This window comes from Ovis aries, chromosome X (genome assembly GCF_016772045.2).
Source record: "Ovis aries strain OAR_USU_Benz2616 breed Rambouillet chromosome X, ARS-UI_Ramb_v3.0, whole genome shotgun sequence".
Lineage (NCBI taxonomy): Eukaryota > Metazoa > Chordata > Mammalia > Artiodactyla > Bovidae > Ovis > Ovis aries.
In genome coordinates, this window is record NC_056080.1 from 77556650 (window position 1) to 77570715 (window position 14066).

Below are 14066 nucleotides of genomic sequence, written 5' to 3' on the forward strand. Positions count from 1 at the left end.
GTGCTGGGCAGCTACCCCAAGATTGATGTGATTAAGATTTTCAATTAGCAAATTATGTAACAACCAACCCACCTACCAGCCTACCATCCCACCTACCCATACATCTACTTTTAAACCACTTTTAATTGGACACTGTGTCACTTGTAGCCTAAAACAAACTTGCTGTTATATAGTGGTAAACCATAGATTCCTATAACTTACAAGTGATTTTTCAGTTTTTAAAATTTTGTATTTCTTTCTTCTTACTGGTATTATTACATTTTTGTCAAAGAGGCTCATGCTACATTTATAAAATTCTAGAATCTAAAATAAATTAAATAAGTAGAATTTTAGATGACTATAACAATGTCTTTATTTTAGTATCAATCCATGAAAGAGTTGGTTCGTTTATAAGTCTAAGAAGCAAGTTTTCATCCTGCTTTAATATTATATCAGAAAAGGGGAAATCATGTTCAGTATTATGCAAAAATGGAACAGGGCAGAAAAAGCACAAGTTCTTTCCAATATTTTAGAAACATAAAATCTCTTCTCACTAAAGAAACTATATGACATTATGCAATTAATAAGCAACCATCTTTCACCTTGAGTAAACTCCAGGAGATGGTAAAGGACAGGGAAGCCTGGAGTTCATGGGGTCACTAAGAGTTGGACACAACTGAGAGTCTGAACAACAACAACATCTTTCACCTAAGAACTCTTTGGATTTTTGTGAATTGAGTGTGAATTAATGTATTGTGCTTTTTCATAGTCTGTTGAATGTTTAAAACCAGAAATAGTTGTTTTTATTCTCTCACATAAACTACAAAAATATCCCGTGGGGTCCTAACTACAATCACAACAACTAAAGGATACTGGATTTATCCCTCATCTTCTGTACACTGGGAGTTAGGCACTTTAATTCCCCATTATAGATGTAACTACTTTATACTACTAAATAATATTCTAGTAAGTTAAGTAAGTAAATGTACTTCTGTATGTGCTAATCTTCACAAAGAAAATACTTTATTCACTTGGTTTAATGGTTCCCTTAATGCACACACATATATTTATTTATCTGATGCCTGAAATACACTGTGATACAATGGAAACAGCACAAACTTTTGAGTTAGATAGATGTGGGTTGAAATCCTGCCTGTACCATCTCTGGCTCTCCCTGATGTAGCACAGATTAAGTGAAACTGAATGAAATAAAATATGTAAGGAACACAGTTACAGCAGTTGCCAAAAAGATAATATCCAATAAATGCTACAGTCCTTTTACTCTTCCCTTCCATAAGTCAACTGTAATAATCACAATATTTGTTTCAAAGAAAAATTATCTATGTATAGCAGAAGTATTTCTGGCCCAAACTACAGGTTATCTCATTTATTACTAGCAGCATCCAAGGTAACAAAGCACTCATAAAGCAAAACAATCGGGGTAGTTCTTTATAGAATTTGTGAGAATTGGACTTATGCTATTTTATTTTAATATTCAGCCTAGCTATGTTGTTGTTATTGTTGTTTAGTCACTAAGTCATGTCCAACTCTTTGGCAACTCTATGGACTGTAGCCTGCCAGGCTCCTCTGTCCATGAGATTTTCCTGGCAAGAATACTAAAGTGGGTTGCCATTTCCTACTTCAGAGGATCTTCCCAACCCAGGGATCAAACCTATGTCTCCTGAATTAGCAGGCAGATTTTTTACCACTGAACCACCAGGAAGCCCAACTATGCAATAATGAAAAAGTACTAACTTTCATAGTCAAAAGATCACTAAAACTCTTAGACTGAATACTTAAGAATTATTTCTGAAATTAAGTAAAGTCAACAATGAAAATAATATGCTATCCAGTATGTTTACATTAGAATATTGTGTTACTGACTTGCCATATATCAATACTTTGAGGTATTTTCCAAAAAGTGGTGATGAGTTTGCACTGATCTACTTGCATCCTTGCCCTATCCTCCTTGTAATCAAAGATTAAAAATCAAAAGGCTACTGGTTATAGATATAATACTGTTTGTAGCCAAGAGACAGCCACTGTTCTTCCTTGCTGAAATATCAAGCAACATATGTGAGAATCAAATCACAGATTTTAGCCTAATAAACGTCAACTCTATAAGCCTACTCATCTGGTCTAAAATGGGAAGAGAAGTCATAACACTTCAGCATTTGTGTCATTACAAAGCTATCTTTACATGGTATTTTGAAAATTTACCAAAATATTAAAAACAATATTCTATATAGGAAATATACCAGGGATTGAGGTTTGACTTCTCTCTATATGCTTCATGTAGCTAACTACAATAATCTCTTGGTGTCAGTGACCATTTAAGTATAAGATTTTCAATATTTTGACATTTGGTCAGACCATGAGTTTGATTTGCATATGCTGAGAGAGTAGTGTACAAGACCAAGATAATTAGTAACAGAAACTAAATGACTGCCCAGCATTTGCATATAACTACAAGATACTCAGAAGTGATAATAACTTCCTTTATGGAAAAAAAAATGCTCATTAAGTGAGCCTAAGGATAAGTAGAAAATTACAATTAACTTGTGGTATATGGCTACGGACAGAAAACACATGACTCTCAATAGAAAACAGACTCTCTTAAAAAAAAAAGTCAATGGAAAAAAAGACATAAAACTGTCCTCTTTGCAGAAAACATAGCTGTCTATGCAAAAATACCAAGGAATCTACAGAAAAATTCCTACAATAAGTAAGTTGATCAAGATTTCAGGATACAAGATGAATGCATAAAATCCAATTGTATTTCTAGATACTAAAAAGGAACCAAAATGAAAAGGGCAATACCACTTACAATAGTACTTGCTTCAAAGAAAATTAAATACTTAGTACACAATTAAAAAAAGATGTACAGAACTGGTATGTTGAAAATTATACAATCCTATAGAAAGAAATCAAGATGACCTCCCTTAATGGAGAGGCATAACTTGTCAACAGATTGGGAAACTCAAAATAATAAAGATGTCAATTCACCCCAAGTTCATCAGTAACTTTAATGCAATTCCTATCAAATCCAGAAAAATTTTCTAGACATGGTCAAGCTTATTAAAACATTTATATAGAAAGGCACAAACTGCAGAAAGCTAAAATAATCTTGATAAAGAAAAATAAGTTTGGGGAAATCATTCTAACAGATATTAAGTCCAACTTATAGCTTTAGTAATCAAGGCAGTGTGATACATTGGTATGGGCAAAGACAGAAATCAATGGAAAAGAAAACAGAATCCAGAAAGAGACCCATCCAAGTACAGCCAATTGATTTTTGACAAACTTGCAAAAGTAAATCAATGGAGGAAAAACAGCCTTTTCAACAAATAGTACTGAAGGAACTGGATATAAATAAAGGGAAGCAAACATGGATCTTAACCTTATACCATAAACAAAAATTTAAAGTGGATCGTGTACTTAACATATAAAACATAAATCTATGAAACTGTTTTTTTAAACAGAAAAAACATCTCCTGGCTCTATAGCTAGTCCAAGAGTCAAAAGAAAAAACTGGTAAATCGGACCTCATCAAAATTTAAAACATTTGTTCTACAAAATACCATGTGTAAAAAGAATGAAAGACAAGCTAAAGACTGGGGGGAAATATCTGCAAACTAAAGAAGTCTTAAATCTCCATAGGAAAAAAAAATCCACCCAATTAAAAAATAAGCAAAAGATATGAACAGATATCTCACCAAAAAAGATATATGGATGGCAAATAAGCACATGAAAAGATACTGAAAATCAAGCACCAGGGAAATGCAAAATAAAACTGCAATGAGATATCACTACTACACACCTATAAACACTGGCTACACTGAAGAAGTTATACCATCAAATGATGGTGAGGATATGGAAAAACAGTCACTCGCACATGCCTAGTGGGAATGTAAAATGGTACGGCTTCTCAAATTGCCACTATGTAGGATTATAGAAAAAGCAAAAGAATTCCAAAAAAACAACTACTTCTGCTTCATTGACTATGCTAAAGCCTTTGACTATATGGATCACAACAAACTACAGAAAATACCAGACCACCTTACCTGCTTCTTGAGAAACCTGTATGCAGGTCAAAAATCAACAGTTAGAACTGGACTTGGAACAAATGACTGATTCAAAATTGGGAAAGGAGTTCTACAAGGCTGTATATTGTCACTGGTTTATTTAACTTCTATGCACAGTCCATCATGCAAAATGCCAGGCTTGATAAATTACAAGCTGGAATCAAGACTGTTAGGAGATATATCAACCACCTCAGATATGCAGATAATATCACCCTTATGGCAGATAGTGAAAATTAACTAAAGAGCCTCTTGATAAAGGTGAAAGAGGAGAGTGAAAAAGTTGGCTTAAAACTCAACATTCAAAATACTAAGATCATGGCATCACACAACCAATGCTTCAGAAGTTGAATGAACTGGGCTACAAAGTTTTGCCTCATCCGCCATATTCACCTCACCTCTTGCCAGCCGACTACCACTTCTTCAAGCATCTTGACAACTTTTTGCAGGGAAAAATGCTTCCAAAACCAGCAGGAGGTAGAAAATGCTTTCCAAGAGTTTGTCAAATCCCAAAGCATGAATTTTTATGCTATAGGAATAAACAAACTTATTTCTCATTGGCAAAAATGTGCTGAAAGGTAATTGTTCCTATTTTGATTAATAAAGATATGTGCTGCTGCTGCTGCCAAGTCACTTAAGTTGTGTCTGACTCTGTGTGATCCCATAGATGGCAGCCCACCAGGCTCCCCTATCCCTGGGATTCTCCAGGCAAGAATACTGGAGTGCATTGCCATTTCCTTCTCCAATGCATGTATGCTAAGTCGCTTCACTCATGTCTGACTCTGTGCAACAGACCCTATGGACAACAGCCCTCCAGGCTCCTCTGTCCACAGGATTCTCTAGGCAAGAATACTGGAGTGGGTCGCCATTTCCTTCTCCAAATAAAGATATGTGTTGAATCCTAGTTACAATGATATAAAATTCACTGTCTGAAACTACAACTACTTTTTCACAAACTAATCACTTTGGGAAGTTCCAAAAGTGAAACCGAAGAGACCAGGAATCAAAAACAAGATGATTTCCTCTACATTCAAAATGTATCATATCATTACTATCATGTAAGAAACAAATCGCTAGTCTAGGTTCGATACAGGATACAGGATGCTTGGGGCTGGTGCACTGGGATGACCCAGAGAGATGATATGGGGAGGGAGGTGGGAGGGGGGTCCAGGGTTGGGAACTCATGTACACCTGTGGTGGATTCATGTCAATGTATGGCAAAACCAATACAGTATTGTAAAGTAAAAAAATAAAAAAAAATTTTTTTAAAAATGTATCATATCAGTTATTAGGAATTATAAACACTAATTGTCATGAAGAGTAGAGAAATCAGAGGCCTTGAAACAGCAAAAGTACCTCTCAAAGGGCCTGAGTATGACTGTCACTATGTTCTAGTCAAGCAGTATTCATAGACACACAATAGTTACCAAATATTTATTCCTGCTTTTGCTAAAGCATATGACTTTACAGCTGAGATCATCTTTTGTTCTAAATCAGCCTACACTGGCTCTGAACAGTATCAGAATTATACTTGTCTTACTGAATGCCATTTAGCATATGCAAATTATAATCTGTATCTGACATTTCAAAGGCTGTCCTTTTACATAATATCATAGAAAATTAACTATGTATTAATGACAGAAAATGCTAGTTACCTGACAGATATGAATATAGGTTAAAAAATCAGTGACAAGTACCTCAACTTTTAAGGGGCTCAGGTCACTGCGCCACAACAAGGCTATGTATGATGACAGTACACATCCTAAAAAATCTCTAGTATCTTGGATTTTAAGTTTTAATTACTATTATAGAGCTTGACACTGATGTTTTAAATCCCTTGACTTTATCACTACTTCAAAAATTGCACTGAACTATGTGATGGTTACCTTTTAGCCCATTAACCATGTAATCTGAAAAAATAAACTATTCTAATTGTTTTAAAACAATGAATTCTTTCACTTATAAGGAGACACTGAAAGCATTACTTTTGCCATTCTCTCATGATTTAAAAAAATATGCCCCAAAATGTCATCACCACTGAATTTGTTTTTTAATTCAAAATTATAATTTTGCATTTTGCTATACTGAATATTATCTAAGAAGGGTTAGAAGAACATCAAACTAGGATTAAAATACCCTGGGTTTTTAATCTAAGACTCCACTGCTACTTAGGGTTTCCCTGGTGGCTCAGTGGTAAAGAATCTGCCCACCAATGCAAGAGACGTGGGTTCAATCCCTGAGTCGGGAAGATGCCCTAGAGAAGGAAATGGCAGCCCACTCCAGTACTATTGCCTGGGAAATCTCAAGAACAGAGGAGCCTTGTGGGCTACAGTCTGTGGGGTTGCAAAAGAGTCAGACACGACTGAGTATGCATGCATGCCACTGCTAACTAGCTTATATATGGATTTGACATTTATCAAGCCTGATGAACTTCAGCAAATTAAACTCTTTGAGCTTCACTGAGGACTCTAAAAAATCTAACTAACACTATTTGCTCTATACTAGCATAGGACTGTTTTAAGGATGAAACAAGAAAATGTATTTAAAGAGCTTGGTAAATTACAAATTATTAATGTAAGATTAAACAAAGAAAACTTAAAGTTACAGTTTAGTGTTTTCTTCCAGTTTTACTGCAATATAACTGACATACATTACTGTACAAGCTTAAGCTGTACAGCATAATGATTGATCATGAAGTGACTATCACAATAAGTTTAGTGAACATTCATCATCTCATACAGATACAAAATTAAATAAATAGAAAAAAGTATTTTTTCTTGTGTTGAGAATTCCTGGGATTTACTCTCTCAACAACTTTCATATATAATACAAAGCAGTGTTTATTATCTCCAGTGTTCTTGCCTGGAGAATCCCAGGGACGGCGGAGCCTGGTGGGCTGCCATCTATGGGGTTGCACAGAGTCGGACAAGACGGAAGCGACGCAGCAGCAGCAGCAGCAGCAGCAGCAGCAGCAGCAGCAGCAGCAGCAGCAGCAGTGTTTCTTATATTAATCATGTTGTAAATTACCTCTCTAGTATTTAGTTATAACTGAAAGTTTGTACCTTTTGATTGTCTTCATCCAATCCTCCCTGTACCCCGTTGCCACCCCTTACTACAATGTTACTGGTAACCACAAATATGATTTCTTTCTCTCTTTTCTATGAGTTTGCTTGTTTTTGAAGTTTAATTACAATGACACTGATGAACCTAGAGGATATTATGCTAAATGAATTAAGTCAGACAGAGAAAGATAAATACTGTATACCACTTACAAGTGAAATCTAAAAAAATAATACAAATGAACAAACATAACAAAACTGAAAGTTATATTTTTTAGACGGCAAGCATATCAAGGAGACTTGTAGCAACCAATGCCATGTAAATTCTTACTGTCGGCTTCTTCTGAAAAGATGTGAATATGAAGTCATTAATGTCACTTATTGTAAATAAATACTTATCATACCTTGCATAACAAAACACTTCCACATGTTGAATGGTTTTGTCTGTCCTGCTAAGAGCAATAGCTTCTTCATTTTCAAGGATCTTCTCTTGCCATGCTGGGCATTCATTCACAATATCAGTGTTTTCCTAAACAAAATACAGATGAGAAATTCTAATTAAATTGGGTAATCTGAACTTCTACTTTTCTGAGAAAATTTATATCTTTCTAAATTCATGCCTTTCCTTCCAACCCATCAAAACTCAAAGGATATTACTTCAGAGTCACTGAAGCAACTCCAGCATAGTGTGTAACTTTAAAGGAAGGAAAGGAAAATAATGTGTAAAAATCTATCCTATCAAAAGCTAATTCTGGTTTACCAATTTCTATCAGGGTATGTGACGTTTTGATGCAGTCATTTGGATATGGCTGTTGTGACACTGCTTAAGAACTGGGACAACAAACCCTCCATCTGCTAAGACTCAGCCATATCTGATGCACATATTGTGCAGGCTAAGTCACTTCAGTTGTGTCTGATTATTTGTGACACTAAGAACTGTAGCCCTCCAGGCTACTCTGTTCATGGAATTCTCCAGGCAAGAATACTAGAGTGGGTTGCAATGCCTTCCTTCAGGGGATCATCCCAACTTAGGGATCAAACTCATGTCTTTTATGTCTCCTGCATAGAAAGGCAGGTTCTTTATCACTAGCACTAACTGTGAAGCCTCATCCAAATATTACTCGTTACTAAAAAAGTTTTAAAATTTTGTTGTCAAAACAGCAGGCCCAAAATTACTTCATTCTACTTAATTTCAGATTTTTGAAGGTTGGTCAGTAGCTGTGTCAAATCTTGATTATACGTAAAAGTATTTTTGAAAAGTATTCAGCCCAGTATAACTAAAGACTTTATAATAATCAACCTAAATATTTCATACTTAGAAATACTCTAAAATTAGGAATGCATAATAAAGTATATAAACTCTTACTAGGGCTTCCCTGGTGGCTCAGATGATAAAGAATCTGACTGCAATGCAGAAGACCTGGGTTCAATACTTGGGTTGGGAAGATCTCCTGGAGAAGGAAATGGCAACCCTCTCCAGTATTCTTGCCTGGGAAACCCATGAACAGAGGAGCCTGGCAGACTACAGTCCATGGGGTCACAAAGAGGTGGACACAACTGAGGAGCTAACACACTTTCAAATTCTTACTAAGGATTGAAAGTGGCCTTTTAAATTTTTCAATAATTTCCAATTATATGCTACGGAGAAAATCACATCATACAATATTTGAATACAGGGGATTTCTGAAGATGTCAAGAAACCTTTCCAAATCTCAAGGGCCAATTTTTAATCTGTTCAAAATTTTATTCTACTTGATATACATCTCTCAGAGAAAATAACAATATTTAATATAGTATACATGCTCAATAAACTAGCAGTGAGATATAACTATAACAGCCTCTGTTTAAAGTAAACTCACCTCAGAAAATTTCAAAACTTACAGATTTCACAAAGTAGGCAATAATTATTTTTAAAAGGCTCTACTGTCTTGAATTTAACATTTTAAACTGACAAAAAGTAGCAGCAGACAGTTCTTATTATCAAGTATAATTATTAGATAGTCATTAAACATCCCAACACAAAAGAAGAGGAGGTGAAGTATAGGAGCTTTGAACAGGGTTACCAACCTGAAAAAAAAGAAGCATGTGAAGGGAAAAAGGATAAGATGACAAAGTCAAGATGCTGGAGTAGTAAAAGAAGCATTAAAATAAATGTCTACAAAAATACCATGTTTTAATAAATCTAATTCATTACCAAAATTTATTTTTTTAAAATTCCCTTCACTCACCCAAAATTTTCCATTCAGACAATTAAGATATTTATATTTAGGTTGCTATTGTTCTGAGAATCTAGGCTAAATTTTCTCATGGAAGGACTGAATATGCTTCAATATAAGGTGACCCTCACACACACTTGCCAAGGATTACATTCAAAAAATGGTTCCTGATCAACATAAAATAATTGAGGTATATTGACAAAAAAATAGCTAAATGAATCTATTTATATCATTTACTTTCTTGATTTATACATAGCTTGAATTATTACATGAAATGTTACTTCACAAATATTGCTTGTTTTTCCACAGTCTAACTGTATACTGAATTGTATTCAAACTGAATCTTCAGTACATTTTCAACATCAATTTCTTTGTCATCACTACAGGTACTTTTTGAGTCACTTATTAAATCAATCAAGAAAATTAAATGCTTAGTTTGATACTTGGTACATGATAAGTGCTTAATAAGTCTTAGCTGTATTATTCTTAGTTAACTGAATACAATGTTCTAGAATCTATCACCCTTCTTCCCCAAATGTCTAAACACTTTTGAGATACAGCAGTTTCTTAGTCTATGTATGATGCTCTCAGAAGGAATTCCATGTCAAGCTACATGTACCATTTATAGAAAATTAGGACAATTTTTAATGTCTCATAAAAATTGGTAAACTCCAAGACATAACCAACTCCACATGTAAAATGTATGCTGTAAATGATATTATAAAAATTACTTTAGAATGATGTCTAACATTGGAGTAGTGAAATTCTATTCGGTGGGGGGGAGGAATTACTAAGTATATATGAAATTTCTTTCCTTGTTTTTTGTTTTTAATTATTCTATCAGGTGACATATATAAGCAAAACCACCAATGACAGATCATTTCAAATTAATGTATCTTCCCAAAATACTTAGATTTTTCCCCCAAAACATACTAACTGAAAGAACTAGTAATATGTGAGATTTTTTAAGGATAGAGATATTTTTTTGAAAGAATATTTTGGAGAAAAATACTTGCCTCATTTTGTGTATACAGAGTAATTACAACATGGTATCAAACATATATGATTTATTCTTCAGTCAACATATTTATTTATACTTAAAAAGGGATGCTACTATATTTTAGTAGCATTGGGATAATATTAGCTGAAAAGGTGACTACAGAATTTTTGTTAAATAAGTAAATAAAAATTATCAACCTTATAATACAGAAGAACCTTCATGTCTTCTTCAACAGAGTAATTGTATGACACAAAATACAATCTAGTAAATTAAAAAAGAAGATAAGGGAGAACAAGATGGTGGAGGAGTAGGTGGACATGGAGTACATCTCTCTCCATGGATTCTTCATGAACATACCTTCAGACACAGAAGTGCATGCAGAACACTAGCTGAGAGCAGACAGGAGTACCTGACCAGCAGAAAAGAATATATAGAACCACACAAAACTCAGCAGGAGGAAGGAACTAGGGGAAAAATCAGGAGTGTTAGTAGGACTGAACCTCCCCTCGGTGGGTAGGGGAACTGAAGCAGGGGTCCGATTCCCACACTGGGGCAATTGTCTGAGTCAGAGGAGAAACATTTAAGGCTGAGAGTGAAACAACTGATCTGTGGCAGCCTAAATGGAATGAGAATCAGACAGTCCTTGCCACAGTCATACATACCCCAGACAGTGACACAGGTCCCCTAGAAGGTGCAGCCACTGGGAGCTGGAGTTTAGGGATTGTGGAACAACCCCAGGTCGAGGGTTGTTGTTGACTGTGGAAGACACAGATCGAGGGGATGTAAGGGAGGAGACTGTGGTGGGAAATGCCTGTGGAAGAGAGCCAGGCAGCCATGGAAGCAAGGCGATATTACCGAGTCATGCATAGGGGGTGGGGCTATCACCAAAGCCTCTCTCTCTCCGTGCCAGGATCCAGCAGCTGAACCATACAGAGGCTGACCCATCAAACGCCTGACACACTGAACTACAGAGTAGGACCCCACACAGGGTGCTCCTTTAAGAGCCTGACAGGCCGATCTAAAAAGTAGGACCCCAGGCAGTGGGGCCCCTCTATGTGCTTGACACAGCAATCAACAGAGAAGGACCCCAGGAAAGGAAGCCCTGTAAGTGCCTGAACAGTCAGAGAAATGGAGAAAGACTGGCCAAAGAGGTCTTCTGATTGCCAGCTACAAGAGGCTCGGAGAAAGACTCTGATAGGGCCATGACCCCTCTGGCGGAGGCAGTCCATGTCCCTGAATACTTGCACTGCCAGGGTCTCCACAAGCCAATCAGCTGTGCCACCTTCACACACAAACGGCACTGGGGTAGAGCTGCCACAGGTGGGAAAAAAAAAAAAAAAAAAAAAAAAAACTTCTTGTGTCTATGCACACAGATGTGACTTTGGTCACGTCTAACTCTTTGTGACCCTGTGGACTGTGGCCTGCCAGGCTTCTCTGTCAGAGAGGGGGATTCTCCCGGCAAGAATACTGGAGCGTATTGGCCAATACTGGTTGCCACAACCTTCTAGAGCACTGTATTTCCTGCTGCCCTAGCCGCCAACTCCCCTGAGTACCTGGTGCTGCCAGAACCTGTGACCCAAGAAGTTGCACCACCTCCACACCTGGTCCTCACTGGGGCAGACCCAAGTCCTCCAGGGCAGCCTCAGGAGCAAACCCCAGTGGACGACGCACATGCAGAGGTGGAAGTAAAACCACAATTGAAACCCAGGGGCAGTGTGGCTAAGGTAGAAGACGCAAAACCTTCCCACCAGCTGTACAAGCTGCAGATTAACTCTACACGATTAACTAGGCAGACTCTATGTCCAGGAATATATAAAAGGACATTGAGAGCTTTCACAAAAGAAAACACACTAATTCTGATATCTATGGACACTGGCGGCAAGAACACACAGAAGTAGGACCAGATTAGAATCTGAGCTGCCCCCACAACAGGTTCAGAGGTTGGCACAGTGATGGAAGGCATCCTAGGGAGGTGAGGTGGACTTTTCCCAGTGAGGGAAAGGACTCTGACAGCAGTGATTCAATAAAAAAACTTATTATTCTTATGTTTTTACTTGTTCTGTAGAATCTTACGGATTTTTACATTTTACTTTTTTTTTTTTTTTTTTGGTTTCTTTCCCCCGCCCCCTGTTGTAGTTGTCAGTTTTACTGGCACTATGAAATCTAAGTAAGTTCCTGAGCTTTTTTATTTTCTCAGTCACATTTTTATTGTTATTATAAACCTCTGCCTCTATGTTGGGCTTTTGCAGTTCTGTGGAATTTTCCTTATTTTTTTTTCTTCTTCCTTTTTTTTCCTCTCCCTTTTTACTTTTAATTTTTAAAAACCTATTATTATGTTTTCTACATTTATTCCTTTGTTTGCTTTTCCTACTGTTCTTTTCCTCTTGCAATTAATCTTTAATGTATATAAATCTTTATCTTCCTCTATTTAACTTTGTATATCTATCCTTTCTTTTGTTCCTTTCCTCTCAACATATTTGTTAGTTATGTTTACATTGCTTTATTCCCCACTTGGCACCTTGCTTTAATTTTGTTTTCCAATTTGTGCTTTAGTTAGTTTCGTTCTTAACTGGAAGATATAATTTTTGGTTCCCTTTGTTCGCCAGGTCAATCTATTGTACTTTATTTTTGTTAGACTGTTTTAATTATGCTTATGGGTGTATATGTATATGCATTTATTCGGTCACAGTTTTTATTGTTGTTATAAATCTCTACCTGTTGGGGTTTTGCAGTTCTGTGGGATGGGGAGGGAGATGGGAGGAAGGTTCAAAAGGGAGGGGACATATGTATACCTATGACTAATTCATGTTGAGGTTTGACAGAAAACAACAAAATTCTGTAAATCAATTATGTTTTAATTGAAGGATAATTAACTAAAAAAAAATAAGATAAGAATTTTACCTGGTGTTCCTTTAGCCAGGACAACAGACCTGAAAAGCTAAAACTGGCCCAGTTTCCTCCATAGTAGCTTCTTCTGTAACAATAAAAAAAAAAAAAAAGAGTAAGTGAAAGGGTATAAAAAATCTAATCACTGATCTTCATCCCATTTCATTTTTAACACTGCTACCTCAGACTTCAAAAGCACACATAATTGGGATGTGGAGAATCAGAGGAGGTAACAGAACAAAATAAATGGAAGTGGGACTTTCAGGCCTCAAAGGTAACTTTTCATTATATAAAGAGTTAAAAAAACTCTTTGGCTTCCTTGGAACATTCTGCACTGCTCAAGTGTCTCTGAGCAGGTGATAATGAACAAATTTTACTTCTGAGTTAATAAAAATGGCTGGGAAGAAAATCTTGGTAGATCTCAAAGAAGGCCACTGGGAAAAACTGCTAAGTTTTCCACAAGCAGTAAATATCCACTGCCAGCACCACCAGAGAACTCATCTCACAAGCATAAATACATAAATAAATTTATTTATACATACACATATTACTGGCTACTCTAGTGGTAGGCCCTGTGCCATTCTAAGCCTCCAGGGCCAAAAATAAAAGTAGATGCTGAGACACGGTTATTCACATCAAGACTTCTGTGATAAGTATAAGAAGAACAATATTTCTACTGATAACTGAACTATTCTTCACTCCACAGTGCTGTGAAAATCATTCCATTTTATAAAACCCAGAGATCTTCTAGCTAGGATCAGATAAACCCTGTAGACACTGGACTCCTAATTAATTTCTGTTAGTAGCAGATTTCCCCTAGAGAAGGAAATGGCAACCCACTCCA

The 14066-nt window shown here is 36.3% G+C and overlaps 1 protein-coding gene across 3 annotated transcripts in view; it reads right to left on the minus strand.

Annotated features, from left to right (window-relative positions):
- Nucleotides 1-14066, minus strand: part of CHM (CHM Rab escort protein) — a 249481-nt gene that overhangs the window by 152606 nt on the left and 82809 nt on the right. For all 3 annotated transcript variants that reach the window (XM_042242472.2, XM_004022232.6, XM_060407430.1), the window contains exons 3-4: nt 13238-13310; nt 7525-7649 (exon numbers count right to left, since the gene is read on the minus strand). In XM_042242472.2, coding sequence (XP_042098406.1) covers nt 7525-7649; nt 13238-13310 — 198 coding nt within the window. The remainder of the gene's footprint in view (nt 1-7524; nt 7650-13237; nt 13311-14066) is intronic.